At 39.1% G+C, this 15,135-nt stretch overlaps 3 protein-coding genes across 4 annotated transcripts; 1 reads left to right on the top strand and 2 right to left on the bottom strand.

The window, feature by feature from the left end:
* Positions 1-2,879: 2,879 nt before the first annotated feature.
* LOC119979981 (F-box/kelch-repeat protein At3g06240-like) lies at positions 2,880-4,435 on the bottom strand. Of its 2 annotated transcripts, XM_038822613.1 has the most exons (2): positions 4,245-4,435; positions 2,880-3,959 (listed from the first exon to the last, which is right to left on the bottom strand). In XM_038822613.1, the coding sequence occupies exons 1-2, from the start codon at positions 4,334-4,336 to the stop codon at positions 3,167-3,169; spliced, it is 885 nt and encodes a 294-aa protein (XP_038678541.1). In that variant the 5' UTR covers positions 4,337-4,435; the 3' UTR covers positions 2,880-3,166. The 2 variants fall into 2 exon arrangements, with proteins under 2 accessions (XP_038678541.1, XP_038678540.1); XM_038822612.1 differs by having other exon boundaries at positions 2,880-4,435.
* Positions 4,436-9,301: 4,866 nt separating this feature from the next.
* LOC120016692 lies at positions 9,302-10,000 on the bottom strand. The gene has a single exon (XM_038869595.1). It carries the CDS (start codon positions 9,998-10,000, stop codon positions 9,302-9,304), a length of 699 nt encoding a protein of 232 aa, XP_038725523.1.
* Positions 10,001-13,206: 3,206 nt separating this feature from the next.
* On the top strand, positions 13,207-14,975 carry LOC119979976 (zinc finger protein CONSTANS-LIKE 6-like). Its single transcript, XM_038822607.1, has 2 exons — positions 13,207-14,266; positions 14,593-14,975. The coding sequence occupies exons 1-2, from the start codon at positions 13,286-13,288 to the stop codon at positions 14,845-14,847; spliced, it is 1,236 nt and encodes a 411-aa protein (XP_038678535.1). The 5' UTR covers positions 13,207-13,285; the 3' UTR covers positions 14,848-14,975.
* Positions 14,976-15,135: the final 160 nt, after the last annotated feature.

The raw sequence follows: 15,135 nt of genomic DNA, 5'->3' as shown, positions 1-15,135 counted from the left end.
TCACACCCATCACCCATGCGGCCATGCCTTTTTTGAACGAAACTCCATGGGAAACGCGCGTCAGTCCACGTGAAGCTGTCGCACTGGCCTTGACGTCAGCTTACCAAATACACATTACATCACCATCCCCATCGCCATCCAACGGTCGAAAACGACTCTTTTGGTTTTTGTCATCGGAAGTCCTCGCTTTCACAGCATCTCCCACCAAATACCAGTCTCTCAGAAAAAGACATATCATCGAATATATCATAATAGAGATCACACTTCCGATTATTTCTAGTACTACAAATTATTTTATTAAGACAAAAAAAAAATCGTCAAATTTCCATTCAACAGACACATTGATTCGATTCCGATTCTGTGGTTAAGTATGCTTTTCTTCGATTCTTCCCTGCACTGAAGAAAAGTGAAATTCCTCTCTCAATTTTTGTTTCCCGGAATTTGGGATCGACATGGAGAAGGAGAACAAGAGGAAAGGACGCGACAGAAATTGTGATCAAGAGGCCAGAAGAGGAAAGAAACTCAAAGAGGACGAGGATGTGGCGACGGAGGAAGAGGTCGAGGAGTTCTACGCAATTCTAAGACGGATGAAGGCCGCTGTTAAGTATTTTGCCAAAGAGAAAGGGAATCATAACAATAATAATGGGGAGGGATGGAGAGCGGTGGAGGCTGAGGTTGCGGCTACGGTAGCTGTTGCCGAGAAGGAGGAACAGGAGATGAAAGTGCCGGTAGAGGACGCGGACGCGGCGGAGGAGATCGACCTGAACGCCGTCCCCGAAGGTGATGTCAGCGGAGAAAGCTAGAATATTGCAGGCAGGTTAGCTGTTTTTTTCTCTCGTTATTAATAATTTTCTTAATTTATTAAAGATTTGACGTGTTGATGTGTGTGAGAATTGAGATGAAAATTTGGTTTTCGTAATGGTCTTTTTTTTAATTATGCATAATAAATTTGATTATTGACACACACTACACTAGTAGACTAGCAGTGGTTTTGAATTGCTTTGATCATCTAATAAATAAATTTAGAGAGAGAGAGAGAGAGAGAGCTGGTATTTTCCAATCAGTTCAGTTCAGTTCAGTTCAGTTGAGTTTTGAGTTTTGAGTGTTGAGCAAGGGTGGAGATTGAATCCAGAGCTCTAATTCTGAATGTTAAGAAACAGCACAGATGAGAGCTCCCCATGGCCATGACGGGTGAGAAGCATGATTTCTGGGCATCCTTGGATTTTCTCAATGATCTATTTATTTCCTAAAGTGTCCTAATCCCAAAGTCAGTGATAAGCGGAATACTTGTTTATATATATATATATATATGTCAATGTCAAACAAAGCATATTCATATGCCAATCACATGCATCCACCTTTGCCTTCCAACCCTTCCCACTGGTATTATTGGGTCAATGCAAATGCAATGCCTTATTTTGTGTATTTGAATCAGATAGCTCAAGAATCAATCCAGAGTCGATTTCGAAAGTCTGATTCTAGGAGAAGAATATATTCCTCTTCTTCCAAATCTTCATACCAACTAGTATTGACCATTCAACTACTATTAATTCTATTTCTGTTTTGTTTTTCTCATTTACCATCATGCTTCTCCAATTGTCCTCATGCCTGCCCTCCCACTATCTAACCAAAAACACTTTCTCCTCTTCTATTTGTCTTCTTCTCAACCTAACACCCCCCACCCCAACTATGCTCTCGAGTCTCCACTGTCACTCCACAGCGGCACATCCGTCTCTCACTGCTCGGTTCTCTCCACGCAATCGCTCGCAACTTTCTCCCAACTCCCAAGTATCTGATGGGGCATTTGGTTGGTATTTAGAGGGTGGAATGAAGTTAATTCTCTTGATTTGGAAGCCTTCTCTGATTATAATGCTTTTCTTCCCTGATTATAATGCTTTTAGAGGGTTGATCGAGGTGGTTTGCTTTTGCTAGGCCAATTTGTCAGTCTAGACATTCGGTTGACCATCACTTTTGCCCTAATTTCTACCCCAGCAAGACAATCATCCTCGTCCCAACACAAACTCGATCAATGCAATATGAGATCTTAGTTATTATTTTAAGTTATGGACTCAGCAATCACTATCTTTGTAGTGCTACTATCCTATATATTTTTACTAGTATTAACCATTCACTTATGTCCTAGAGATTTATCATAGATCAACAAAAAAATATCAATAAATCTTGAACACAACTGAATATCAGCTGCGACTTCAGTACAATTCTAACAATCCTAATACGAAAAGAAAAGAAAAGAAAAGAAAAAAAAAAAAAAAACCCACCCTATATTTAAATCAGATACTGGCAGCATCGCGCCAGCATTCTCCTAGTAAACATCAGTACAAAATGCACATTTAAGAAAAACAATCCTTTGAATGAATGTCGTTATCGCATAATCAATATTATTAATGCTTAATTTGCATGGAAAAGAGTTTGTGGGCTGCAAAATATGGGAAGACCCATGGCACTGGGAGGTATGAGAGTGAACTAGGATGTTAAATGAAGAGTGCAAAGAAACAACAGACTACACTACACAGAGTTTTTCAGGTGGGAGTGTTCAAGTAGAATCTTGGGAAAGACGCTGCTATGTTGCAGTTACAACTTGCAACAAGTAAAAAGTACCATCCCACACTCTCAACTATGGTACAAAAGAAGTATTGAGTCCACAACCATGCGCACACAAACGAAAAAGGAAATCAAGAAGCTATACCACCCAGAAACAAAAGATAAGATATCAAGTCCCTACTGTGTAAAAGATGAGTTTAAATAATGCTTTGTAAATTTCAGCATGGAAATATTCAAATCAAACATGAAAAAACTGAGTACTGAATATAGGCTGTGTTCAGGAGTAATGCGCAGGAACCAACTATGTGATACAATAATTGAATAATGGATTATAGCATTATAAGGAATTAGCAAAACCCAATCACCAATGCACAAGAAACTATAGAATCAGAAGCAAGAAATCAAGACTACAACCAGCACAGACTAATTACGCTAAATTCTTACATTCTAGTGTAAGGAAAACCATCCATCATCTATTACAGCACAGGGCTAACATTAATATTTTGCAAGCCATAAACAAAATAATTAAACACCATTTGAGTATAATGGCATACCATCATATGACAAAAGCCATTCTTCCCCTAGCGGTGAAAGTCCTTGTTCCCTACGAGTTTTGAATTGTTGTACGAACAAACAGATCATCCTCGTCCTCTCGTCTACCATTGATTGGAACAAGACTTTCCACATAGGTTACAACCTGTAATCTACCTTGAGGACCAGGGAGTTGAAGATTTTTCAGCTGTTGAGTGCTTGGGTCATACAAGACCAATTGTCCCCTAGAATTTTTTAAAAACAATCCCCCATTCCTCCAAAATTCCAAGGGCCTATCAACTCCGGAGATAGGTCCTATCCTCGCTTGTTTCACCCAAGAATCCTTGACTCCACGTTCAGTCATCACCCATAAATCAAAGCATTTCTCTGGATCCTGCCATGCATAAAGTACAGCCGCAATACATCCATTGAAGATTGCAAGATGCCAAGAGTAATTGTTCCACGAAATGCCCTCACCCGGATCCGGTAATGGCAATACCTCAAACACTTCATCTGCAAAGTCAAAGGACAAGATCAATCCACCACGCCCCCGAAACGCCCGCCAGTAATAATGTCCATCATGATACGTGTTAAAACATGGAATATCGCCAATATCTTGAGGAAGATGTTCAAGTGTAGGAATCTCTCTCCAAGAATCTGCATCTAGAGAGTATATCTCAGCTTGATTGACCCAGCACCTTCTCTGATTGAGATATTGAGTCACAATCCTCAACACCTTGTAGTCATTCGTTTTGCGATCAAAGCCGAACCCGCAACTCCCAAATGCGCTGTGTTTTGCACGCTTAATTGGGGACAAAGGGAGAGGCTTGAATTCTCTGCTACTTGGATTCCAGATCGCAATCTTACTGCTATTTGGATCAGATAAACAGATCAAGCCATTACAAGGACCCAATACTTGTGCATACTCAGAGAAGGAATTGGTAAATGGAATATTAATAGTTTCTGTGACAGCAATCATTTGTTCAGCGTCATCTTCATCTTTGGCAAGAGAAGAAATCAAGGAGAAAATATTGTCTCCTTCACCATGCCTCACAAGCAGAGTGATATTATTAAGAGTTGTTTGCTTGAGATGGTGCTTCACTACAAAAACAGGGTTTCTGATAAGATCAAACCAAGCTTTACATACACACCTGAATCGCACCAGTGACTTAACTGGAAGCCATGAGAGAATATCGATCAGAACATCTTCTGGCATATTCAACATCTCCACATCCTCCGCCATATAAGAATGATCTATCGTCTTACTTCTTAGTTCTTTCTTCCCCACTCTCTGGCTAAGGTCTCGCTTTTTTAAGTCAAAGCATGGGCTCACAGATCACAATGGAATGGTAATGGTGATTTTATCTTCAAAGATAACTTTTTTGTCGACAAACAAACAAATCGACGCAACAACAGTTGTAGAAAGGCCAAAGCCCAATACAATGTAGATTTAAAGCCCAATAGTGTATGCATAATCTATACATCCTCATCCTATGATTATGATCTATCTAGCCCACCTAATAATCCATAATGTTTTAGATTTGAGCACTAGTAAATTAGTAATAGATATGATATTTCATAATATTAGTACGTGGTTCATTGTTTTGCAATTGCAACCACAAAATCACATTATCAAACAAAGGAAAACAAAATGATACTAACCTACCTTTGCGTGCTGTGTGTATAGTTCACCATTGTCTATATTGAAAAGTTAAAATATTAGGAGTTAATCAGTGTCCATATTTACTAAATAAGTCAATGGTAGAAATCCAGACAAAAAAAAGAAAAGAAAAGAAAAGAAAATGCAAATGGTAGAAATTTACTCAAGTTTGACTGACAGTAAAGAAAGTCTAGTAAATGACAACAAGTCAACAATGCCTCTACAAGGTTGATCCAACTACACGTGTCATATACTCATGCGTCCCCATCATCAATCATCATGGAGCAGAAGATGCAATGAAGGAAGACTCTGAGGAAGATCACATTACAGAAAAAATAAAAAATAAAAAGAAAGCTAGAGTCAAATGTAATCCGGAACAATTTTTGAAGAAGAGCAGTCAATTTTGGATGTCTGGAAAGATCAGCCAATAGCAACACTATATAGTGATGACATAAACTTGTGGGTTCCAGATGTTTTGCAATTGTGGGACGATTCGCGGAATCTTGAATTTCCCAAAGACAGGTAATCCTTGGTATCAAAGTTTACTACTTCTTTTGATGTCAACTTTGAAGCCCTCTCTTGGGTTTTCATTTTTTGTTTTGAAAGGTGAAATCTTGATCACTACACAAATGTAGAATTCTGGTTGAGACATGGAAACTGTACTGGGTCAACTAAACGTGATTACTGTTCAACGACTTTTTATGCTTACCTTCTCAAGACGGTCAAATCATATTTGCTTTCATCATCACACAATTGCCCTCCTCTTCTTTCTTCCATGAATAGTGTAAAATTAAACCACAGAACATAAGACAACATCCCAAATTTAAACAACTGGACAACGTAGTAATTTCAAGCTTCAACAATGCTTAAGGTCTTTTCCAAGCTCATAAATTTTTACAACACTCTTTTACCTAACTAATATTAGCTGCTGTTTTTCATGTTCATCCCCCACCTCTTCATTTCTTTTTGTTAACTCTGAGATTGATAAAGCACACTGATTCAGACAATATCAGTTCTTCATTCAACAGCCACCAATACAAAGAAGGCGGCTAGGGTTTTTCGTTTTTCAATTTCAGACAGTTTTCAATACTAAACCAAACCAACCACTTAGACCTAAATAGGCCAAAAGATAAAAGACTAAAACAACCTTAGGACAAAATGACTAAAAAGGACAATATGAAATAAGACACTGAAGAAGGCAATCAATCAACACTCCCCCTTGATTGCATTCTTGGTTCTTGGTATCACGCCTAGCTTCTTCCTCAAGTAACAAAACTTCTCTTTGGGCAGGGCCTTGGTGAAAATGTCAGCAAGTTGTTCACCTGTTCTGCAGTTTTCAAGCTTCATGGTCTTGTCCTCAATGACTTCTCTGATGAACTGGTACTTGATTACAATGTGTTTAGTCAGGTTATGCTCAACAGGATTGTAGGCAATTGCAATGGCTGACTTGCTGTCACGGAGAACTTCTGTAGCACCTGATTGAGTGAACCCAATGTCATGTAAAATTCTTCTGATCAAGATCACTTGGGCTGCTGCCGCATATTCTGCTTCAGCTGTAGAGGTAGCCACCTTCTTCTGTTTCTTAGATATCCAACTACAAGCACCAGTTCCCAAGTTGAAAACAAAGCCTGAAGTGCTCCTCATATCATATAAACTCCCACCCCAATCACTATCATAGTACCCTGCCAGTTTCACCGCACTTCCAGATTCAAACATTAAACCATATTCAAGAGTACCTTGTAGATACCTTAGAAGTCTTTTAGGAGCTCCCTTGTGATTTTGTGAAGGGTCCTGCATGAACCTTGACAAAATATTGGTAGCAAACACAATGTCTGGTCTAGTTGTGGTCAAGTAGAGGAGACTTCCTACTAAGCTCCTGTAGACACCACCGTCTGCCTTCTGAGCTCCATCTTCTTTGTGAAGTTTCTCAGTGGATATTAGAGCAACAACAACAGGATTGCACTCTTCCATATTATGCTTCAGTAGTATAGTTTTGATGTAGGCAGCTTGGGATATAAAAATCCCATGATCAGTTTGCTCCACTTCAATGCCCAAAAAATACTTCAACAGACCTAGGTCACTCATCTCATCGGTTTCAGCCATCCCCCTTTTGAAATCTTGGATCAATTGTTCATTATTCCCAGTTATCACAATGTCATCAACATAAATTGACATGATGAGAACAGAATTCTCCTCCTTTAGATAGTATAGAGTACCCTCACTTTTGCTTTTTTGTAGACCTCTCTGTTTGAAAAAGTTATCCACTTCAGAATACCAAGCCCTTGGTGATTGTCTTAAACCATATAAGGCTTTCCTAAGCCTTTAAACCTTGTTCTCCTCACCTGGAATCAGAAACCCCTCAGGCTGAGCTACAAACACTTCCTCTTCTAACTTCCCATTTAGAAAGGCTGACTTCACATCCAGTTGGTGTACTCTCCACTTCAATTGAGTTGCCACAGACAGTATAATTCTGATTGTTTCAAGCCTGGCCACTGGGGCAAATGTTTCATGAAAGTCAATGCCTGGTTTCTGTGTGAACCCTTTTGCAACAAGCCTTGCTTTGTGTTTTTGGACATTCCCATCAGGTTTTAGCTTCGTTTTATAAATCCACTTAACTCCTATTACATCCCTGCCAGGTGGTTTGTCTACAAGCTCCCAAGTGTTGTTCTTTTCTATCATAGCAATCTCTTCTGTCATAGCTTTCATCTATACAGGATCGCTTCGAGCTTCTTCAAAATTTTCAGGTTCCTTTGTGGCAAGATTACAGGATGCATATACCTCAGCTACACCTTTTAACCTCCTGGGAGGAGAGTCAGAACCAAAATACTCTGTGTCACTGGTTTCTCCTACCTCTGTCTCTTCGTGTTGAATGGCAGGAACATAATTTTCTGCAGCTGCAGTAGCAGTTTCAGTACCAGCTTCAACTATGATGTCATCTTCAGCTTGTACAGGAAGGATACCATCTTCTTCAAGCAATCTCATAACATTATTCTCCTTTTCTTCTTCATTATCCCACTTCCATGTAGTATTTTCATCAACTAGAACATCCCTGCTCACTAATAGTTTGTTATTCTCCATGTCAAAAACTCTATACGCCTTGGACTGTGTACTATAGCCTACAAATAAGCACTTCTTGCTCTTGTCATCTAGCTTTGTCCTCTTTTCAGTGGGAACATGAACATAACACACACTTCCAAACACTCTTAAGTGTTCGACAGAGTGTTTGGAACCACTCCATGCCTCCACTGGATTCAAGTTGCTGAGAGCTTTGGTAGGACACAAATTTAATACTTGTACTGCAGTGTGAACTGCTTCTGCCTAGAACTTTGTAGGAACCTTCTTCTCAGCCATCATTGATCTAGCCATTTCCATTATAGTCCTGTTCTTTCTCTCCACCACTCCATTTTGCTGGGGACTGAAACCAGCAGTAAGTTGCTTATGAATGCTTGTCTCTTCACAGAATTTCTCAAACTTGAGGGATGTGTACTCACCTCCTCTGTCACTCCTTAACTGCTTGATCTGATGCCCACTTTGTTTCTCAACAAGGGCCTTAAACTGTTTGAAAATGTCTAGAGCCTGAGATTTCTCCTTTAAGAAGTAAACCCATGTCATCCTAGAAAGGTCATCAATGAAGGTCATAAAAAATCTGCATTGACTGAATGATGGAACTCTCATTGGTCCACACAGGTCAGTGTGAATCAATTCAAGTATCTCTCTTGCTCTCCAGGAGCTTTGTTTGGGAAAAGGTGATCTATGTTGTTTCCCAAGCATACAACTTTCACATACTTCAACATCGTCACTGATCTGAGGCAACCCTACTACCATTTCCTTTTGCTGCGTGAGTTTAAGGCTATTGAGATTCAAATGACCCAGTCTCAAATGCCATATGTGAGCATTTGTGTTTTTATTGCTAGTAGCAAATAAAGCCTTTTCTTCATATTGAAAATCTACTTGGAAGTTTCTGTAGTTTTTCATTTTTACAAACATCAACTCCTTTTCCTTGTCAAATATCCTACACCCTTCATCCTCAAATACAAGTCTATACCCCTTCTCCATCATCTGCCCTACACTTAGGAGATTATGCCTCAATGCTGGTACATATAGCACATCACATATAGATTTCACACCTTCATTGGTATACGCCTTAACCCTTCCTTTTCCATTGGCTTCCACCACTGACCCATCACCCAATTTAATTCTGGAGGTCACTTTATGATCGATAAATTCGAATAAGTCACGGTTCCCAGACATGTGGTTACTGCAGCCACTTTCTAGGTACCACACAGATGACCTATTTTTCATGTCAATATGGCTGGTATAAAACATGGTTTCTTCAGGCTCTTCACTATGTTAAACAAAATTGGCAACATTATCAGTTTTAAGTTTGCAATTTTTGGCTATATGTCCAAATCGTTTACAGTGATGACACTGTGGTTTTCCTTTGAACCAACAATCAAAGGCATTATGGCTAAGTCTTTTGCAGATACTACATGGGGCTCTAGAGCTAGATTCTGAATTCATACCTTTATCGGGACTTCTCCAGCCTGTCTATTTCCCTTTCCTTGTGTCATTTGTGAGTGTCATTTTTGCTTGGAATGTTGACTCCAAGGACTGATTCTGATCTCCTCTCCTCAGACGCCTATGTTCATGAGCTTCAAGTGACCCCATTAATTCTTCAGGTTTCAGGATTGACAGATCTTTTGATTCTTCAATTGCTGCTACAACTACATTGTATCTCTCAGGCAGACTGATGAGTAACTTCTGTACCACCTTCTGATCTCCAACATCTTCTCCAAGAGTTCTCATTTGATTCACCATATCTATTGCCCTGGTGTAAAAGTCTTGCGCACACTCTGTTTCCAACATTCTCAGGTTCTCAAATTCGCGTCTTAGGTTTTGTAGTTTGATGACCACTGTCTTGCCATCTCCTTCGAACTCTTTGGCTATAATATCCCAAGCTTCCTTCGCATATGAAGAACGAATGATGAGTGGGAAAATCGTTGGTCCATCTCCATTTTGTAACTTGGACAGAGCCTTCGCATTACTCATACGAGTGATTTCCAGATCTCTCTTGGTTGTTGCATCCAAACCTGTTTCATCTTCAGTTTCTTTGTACCCGTTGGCAACTATGCTCCATAATCCCTCAGACATAAGATAAGTTTTCATTTTCACCTTCCATGCAGGATAATCTTGTCCGTTGAAAACAGTAATAAACGACGACAGTCTATCGTTGGAGGACAAAGGCATAATTGCGACAAATTTTCTTCAGGTTCCTAAACGACCTGCTCTGATACCACTGTTAACTCTGAGATTGATAAAGCACATTGATTCAGACGATATCAGTTCTTCATTCAACAGCCACCAATACAGAGAAGGCGGCTAGGTTTTTCGTTTTTCAATTTCAGACAGTTTTCAATACTAAACCAAACCAACTACTTAGACCTAAATAGGCCAAAAGGTAAAAGACTAACCTTAGGACAAAATGACTAAAAAGGACAATATGAAATAAGACACTGACGAAGGCAATCAATCAACACTTTTCACCCACTGAAAAATAACCTGATGAATATTCTTGCCTCCCAAAGGGCTTTAATTCTGCAAGACAAGGTTGACTAGTACACTAAAACTAGATTTAATTAGTGTTGTTAGCTGATCACCCACTCCATCATAAGAAAATGCAGCTTTAATTTTAACAAGTCGACCTCAGAAGTGGCTTTCACCAGCAAATCCAGGAAACAAGAGCAAATCACAAACCAACACTTGTGCCAACAGTCCAGCAGAATGAGATTTTCACCCATCAAATGGATGGTGACGATAAATACTCGTCGTCACAGTAACAGACCTTCAAGAAAAGCTGACCTTGTATTAGGCAGTGCACCAAGGAAGTATAATTCTTGCAGCCAGTTCCAATTAATTTACCATCATCTGCAAACGCCAATTCACATACAAGCGCCAGATGATCACTTCCATCCCCATCTCTGCAAGAAACAACATACATTAAAAAAAGGCTTCATAAAGATGAAACGACAATTTTAAATGGAGGTAGGTAGAGAGCATCATGAGCGCCTACCACATATATTAATACATTAAGTAAAGTTCCCATATCATGCAGAAATGCATCCAAGTGCTGATTATAACACTGCGAATTTGTAGAAGCTACTTTTCTAGCATTCACGTGGAAATTACAACAATTGAGGAATTTCTCTGGAACGGCCTCAAAGTTCGGAGTCAAATAACAAATGTACATATCATGCAAAGTAAAGCATACTAGAAAGATCTTCAAATGAGTTTACACGTACAATATGATGATCAAGCATGCGATTACAAGAACTAGAGCCTACCTCACTTGGAATAATCAATAGTTCCCATGAACTTGGAATGGTATGATGTTGCCAAGGGCTCTCCTTAATTATCTCCTGTCATACAGGTCCCCTGAAGAATTAACATAAGCATATTGAATGAAAAGCCTGACACTGATCTTAGCTAGTCTAATGTATCGCACTAAAAAATAGATGCCGAGTAGTGAAAGCAATATTCTCACAATAGTTTCATCCCACGCTCACCTAAATAACCTTGATATATTACATGAGCATGATACTAATCTAAGTAGCTAGATAGCCCGAGAGAAACAAGTCCGACAAGAAAAATGATAGTAATATTGCCTGTGGTCTAAAATCAGATGAGATGCACGTCCATCGCATCATGGAATTGAAGTTACATTTCCAAAGAAATTATAGGATCAGAGGTTATTATCTCTGATTCCTGACAAAAATAATTTCCATCAAATTCATGACACTAATTAGCTGCTAAGTGCTAACATGATAAAAGAAGATCTACATGAGATATGCACTGCAGAGATACAATTGGTTGGTGCCTAAGATGAGCGACTCCTCTGCTGCCCGCAGCAAGCTTTATTTCTTCATCACTCCAAGTAGACGTCAATGGTCTTGAGATAGACATCCAAGTACTGTAAACGAAACACGCCAGACAGTTAAAAGAAGTGACGTGCATGTACAGGAGTTGATATTGTTCCATGCATGATTATTTAAGAGGCAACTCAACTGCATGAACAAACAACGTACTACATGATCCCATTATTGATATCATACAGCATTTCAAAATCTTTGGGTTTTTTTTTGGTTAGAAGAAAACAATCTCAACATTTGGCTCTCCAGAAAGAGTCTAGTCTTTCCTGTCTTCAGTGATAAAAAGTATTTGCTGCAAAAGGCAATTGAAATAAATACAGGACAATTCAGTATAGAAGCATATCAGCTCTTTCCGCCAGTCCCACCCCAAGAATTTTCGTGGCGCTTTAAAATACAAATCTAGATGGTTTGATGCATTCTCAAATCTCAGCACCAAGTATGTTATATGAAACGACCATAACTTTATCTGCAAAACCCTTGCACTTTTACGGTAGGCATTAGAGTATGATAACCAAATTCTATACCTTTTAAAGACAGAGAAATCGTGAGAAGCGAAGGTCCACTTGCGATAACCGTCTGAATTTCTTCTGCTTAATTAGGTTGTTAGGCGATCGAGACGAAGAGCCAATGGAGAGGCGAATCGATTCGAAGCAGGAGGCTTGGGCCTTGGGGTATAAAAGGTGTAAAGGGCCAGAGCCCATTGGTCGTGGCTTGGTTAGTTCGAATCGAAAGACTGTTGATGGGCCAGAGCCCTGAAGCTAGGGATCGATATTGCAATATCAATAGTAAGATATATATAATGATCAGGACTAGGTACATCAATTTTTATGTACCCAATTAAGTGATATATATTTAGGAACAAGTACTGCGAGAAAAAGAAAAAGTAATTTTAATTTTATATTATTAATTTGATTGTGATGTTTCTTAAAGGAATCTTAAATGTTTACATCTTCTGCTAATGAAGAGGCAATGTAATTGTATTTGTATGGGTGGTCCAATTTGTTCATTTTGTTGTTGGGACCCTCTCAAGGCAATATTCTTGGCTGAAATGCATTTGAAGTCCACAGTCTCTCATATTTCAGCACTGCCATCTGCCATCTGCCATATAACAACTAGCTAGCCAAAGAATGCTCTAGAGAGTCAAGTGAAAATGAAAAGGCGAACCACACATGAGAGTTGAAAGCAACAAAATAGGACCCACCCAAAGCAATGCAACAACAAAAATGTCTTCCTCAAAATTCTCCCTGACAAAAAAAAATAAAGAAAGAGATCGAGAGAGTACACTACTGCATGTGATGTGGGGAAGAAACAAGACTCGCAAGAAATCCCTTCCACTGGATACATACCCAATCACAAGTCCTCAATTAGGATTGACTTCAATATCTTAGCCAATCAACACTGAGATAGCTTAAAAAGTGGGTCCCAAAAGGTCAATCAAAAAAAAAATCCCAATATAGTGCATATATATGTATATGTATATGTATATGTATATTTATGGAGACAGACACACAAGGCAATAATTCTCCTCCTCCTCCTCCTCCTCCAATATTAAATAACGTGCCATTAATTGTAGCTTCATTTCCAGTTCCCAAAAAAAGAATAAAAAATGAATCCAGCAAACTCTGCTGCCATGAGAGGTAAGACAGCAAGAGCCTGCGATAGTTGTTTGAAGAGGAGAGCGCAGTGGTTTTGCGCAGCTGATGATGCTTTTCTATGTCGAGGTTGCGATTCATCCGTCCACTCAGCGAATCAGTTAGCGAGCAGACACTTAAGGGTTCGAATAAATAATTATGACTCATCATCAATAGTTTCCACAACCAGTACTATTGCTGATGCCCAATGTTTAGCAACACCAGCATGGCACCAAGGGTTCACTCGGAAAGCGAGGACGCCGAGAGCCACCAACAACAACAACAGCAGCAAGTTTGTTAAAGAAGACAAGAAAGTGTTGATGATGAATCCTCCTCTTCCTCGACAGCTTCTTGTTCCTCTGATGGAAGAAGAAGGAAATAATAATAATAACAATGAAGAAGAAGAAGAAGAAGAGGAGCATGAGTTGCAGTGTAGTGTCCCCGTTTTCGACCTATGTGACATCAACACTGATGGGAATATAATTACTGGGTTTCTTCATGATCCAGATGCAAATTACGACTTTGTAGAGTTTGCTGCTGATGTTGAGAGCTTACTAGCTGCTGAAGAAGGTCATGCTGATCATCAAAATCCTGTGAAAATTAAGGATGAAGAAGCAGAAGAAGAGGAATTAGGTATTGCAAATTGTTATTTCAGTCCTGATTTTGAAGAATCGTTGATGGGTTGGGATTTTGATTACGACTTACCAGTGATCGAGGAGGACAAGGAGGAAGAGGAGAAGAAACCAGTGGTGGAGGCGTCTCATGATTCCGTGATTAATACTTCAGGGAATTTGATGATGATCAGTAATGAAACTCAACAAGAGAGGAGGAACATGTCTTTGAGGCTAAATCATGAAGCAGTAATGGCTGCTTGGGCTACCCAAGGATCTCCATGGACAACAGGAAGCAGACCATCAGTACTGCTCAACCCTAAGGACTATTGGTTGCATTGCATGGTATACTCTCTCTCTCTCTCGCTTGCCCTAGCCCTAGCCCTAGCTGATAATTTACTCAATTAAAATTAATAATTTTAAAAGTTATTTCTTTTACATTCATCTATATAGCAATATGAGAGACTAATTTTGTGTGTCAAGACTTCAAAGCATATATATAATTAGCTAGATTAATGGATACAATATATCTGAAATGTTCTTGCTGTAGTCTTGTGATGGCGGCCTGCTCTTTAGTACTCGCATAAATTAGACATTTAGCACACAATTTATGAGTGGGGAAATATATATATATATATAGTTGTGTCTTAATTTCTTGATGTGTTTTTTAGGGAACAAATATGCATTGTGAGCAATATGGAGGAGTGAGGGGCCAAATGGGTTGCAGTACTGATGATAGGGGTAGAGAAGCAAGGGTGTCAAGGTACAGAGAGAAGAGAAGGACAAGATTGTTTTCGAAAAAGATAAGGTACGAGGTGAGGAAACTTAATGCAGAGAAGAGGCCTAGATTGAAAGGTCGTTTTGTCAAGAGAACAACAACAACATGCTTATCCTTTGCTGGTACTAATTTCCTCACCAACAAGTAACTAATTAACGGTCAATAAACTGCCAATTAAGATTGCCTCTGTTTTTAATTGGCAAATCTGAGTTTGGCTGCTAGCTTAAGATATGGCCACCTTAGTAAATAAATGGAAGGAAGATTGCTTATTATCTATCTTCACTCTTTCAACATCTCATGATATATATATATATGTAAAATGATATGTATATGTAATCTAACTAAAACTGTAATATGTATGCTTGAGTTTGACTTTTCAATGCTATTTTTTAAAGATCAAACCAGGTATGGTAAATGTTGGACGTACTGTGATCGA

This window comes from Tripterygium wilfordii, chromosome 15, assembly GCF_013401445.1.
Source record: "Tripterygium wilfordii isolate XIE 37 chromosome 15, ASM1340144v1, whole genome shotgun sequence".
Classification (NCBI taxonomy): Eukaryota; Viridiplantae; Streptophyta; class Magnoliopsida; order Celastrales; family Celastraceae; genus Tripterygium; species Tripterygium wilfordii.
This window is presented reverse-complemented; position numbering and strand designations above follow the sequence as displayed.

Bases quoted from the DNA above. Each gene is read 5' to 3' on its own strand.
- LOC120016692 (XM_038869595.1), bottom strand. From the start codon at position 10,000: ATGCCTTTGTCCTCCAACGATAGACTGTCGTCGTTTATTACTGTTTTC.
- LOC119979976 (XM_038822607.1), top strand. From the start codon at position 13,286: ATGAATCCAGCAAACTCTGCTGCCATGAGAGGTAAGACAGCAAGAGCC. The intron at 14,267-14,592 runs GTATACTCTCTC...TGTGTTTTTTAG, and splicing joins ACTATTGGTTGCATTGCATG to GGAACAAATATGCATTGTGA.
- LOC119979981 (XM_038822612.1), bottom strand. From the start codon at position 4,336: ATGGCGGAGGATGTGGAGATGTTGAATATGCCAGAAGATGTTCTGATC.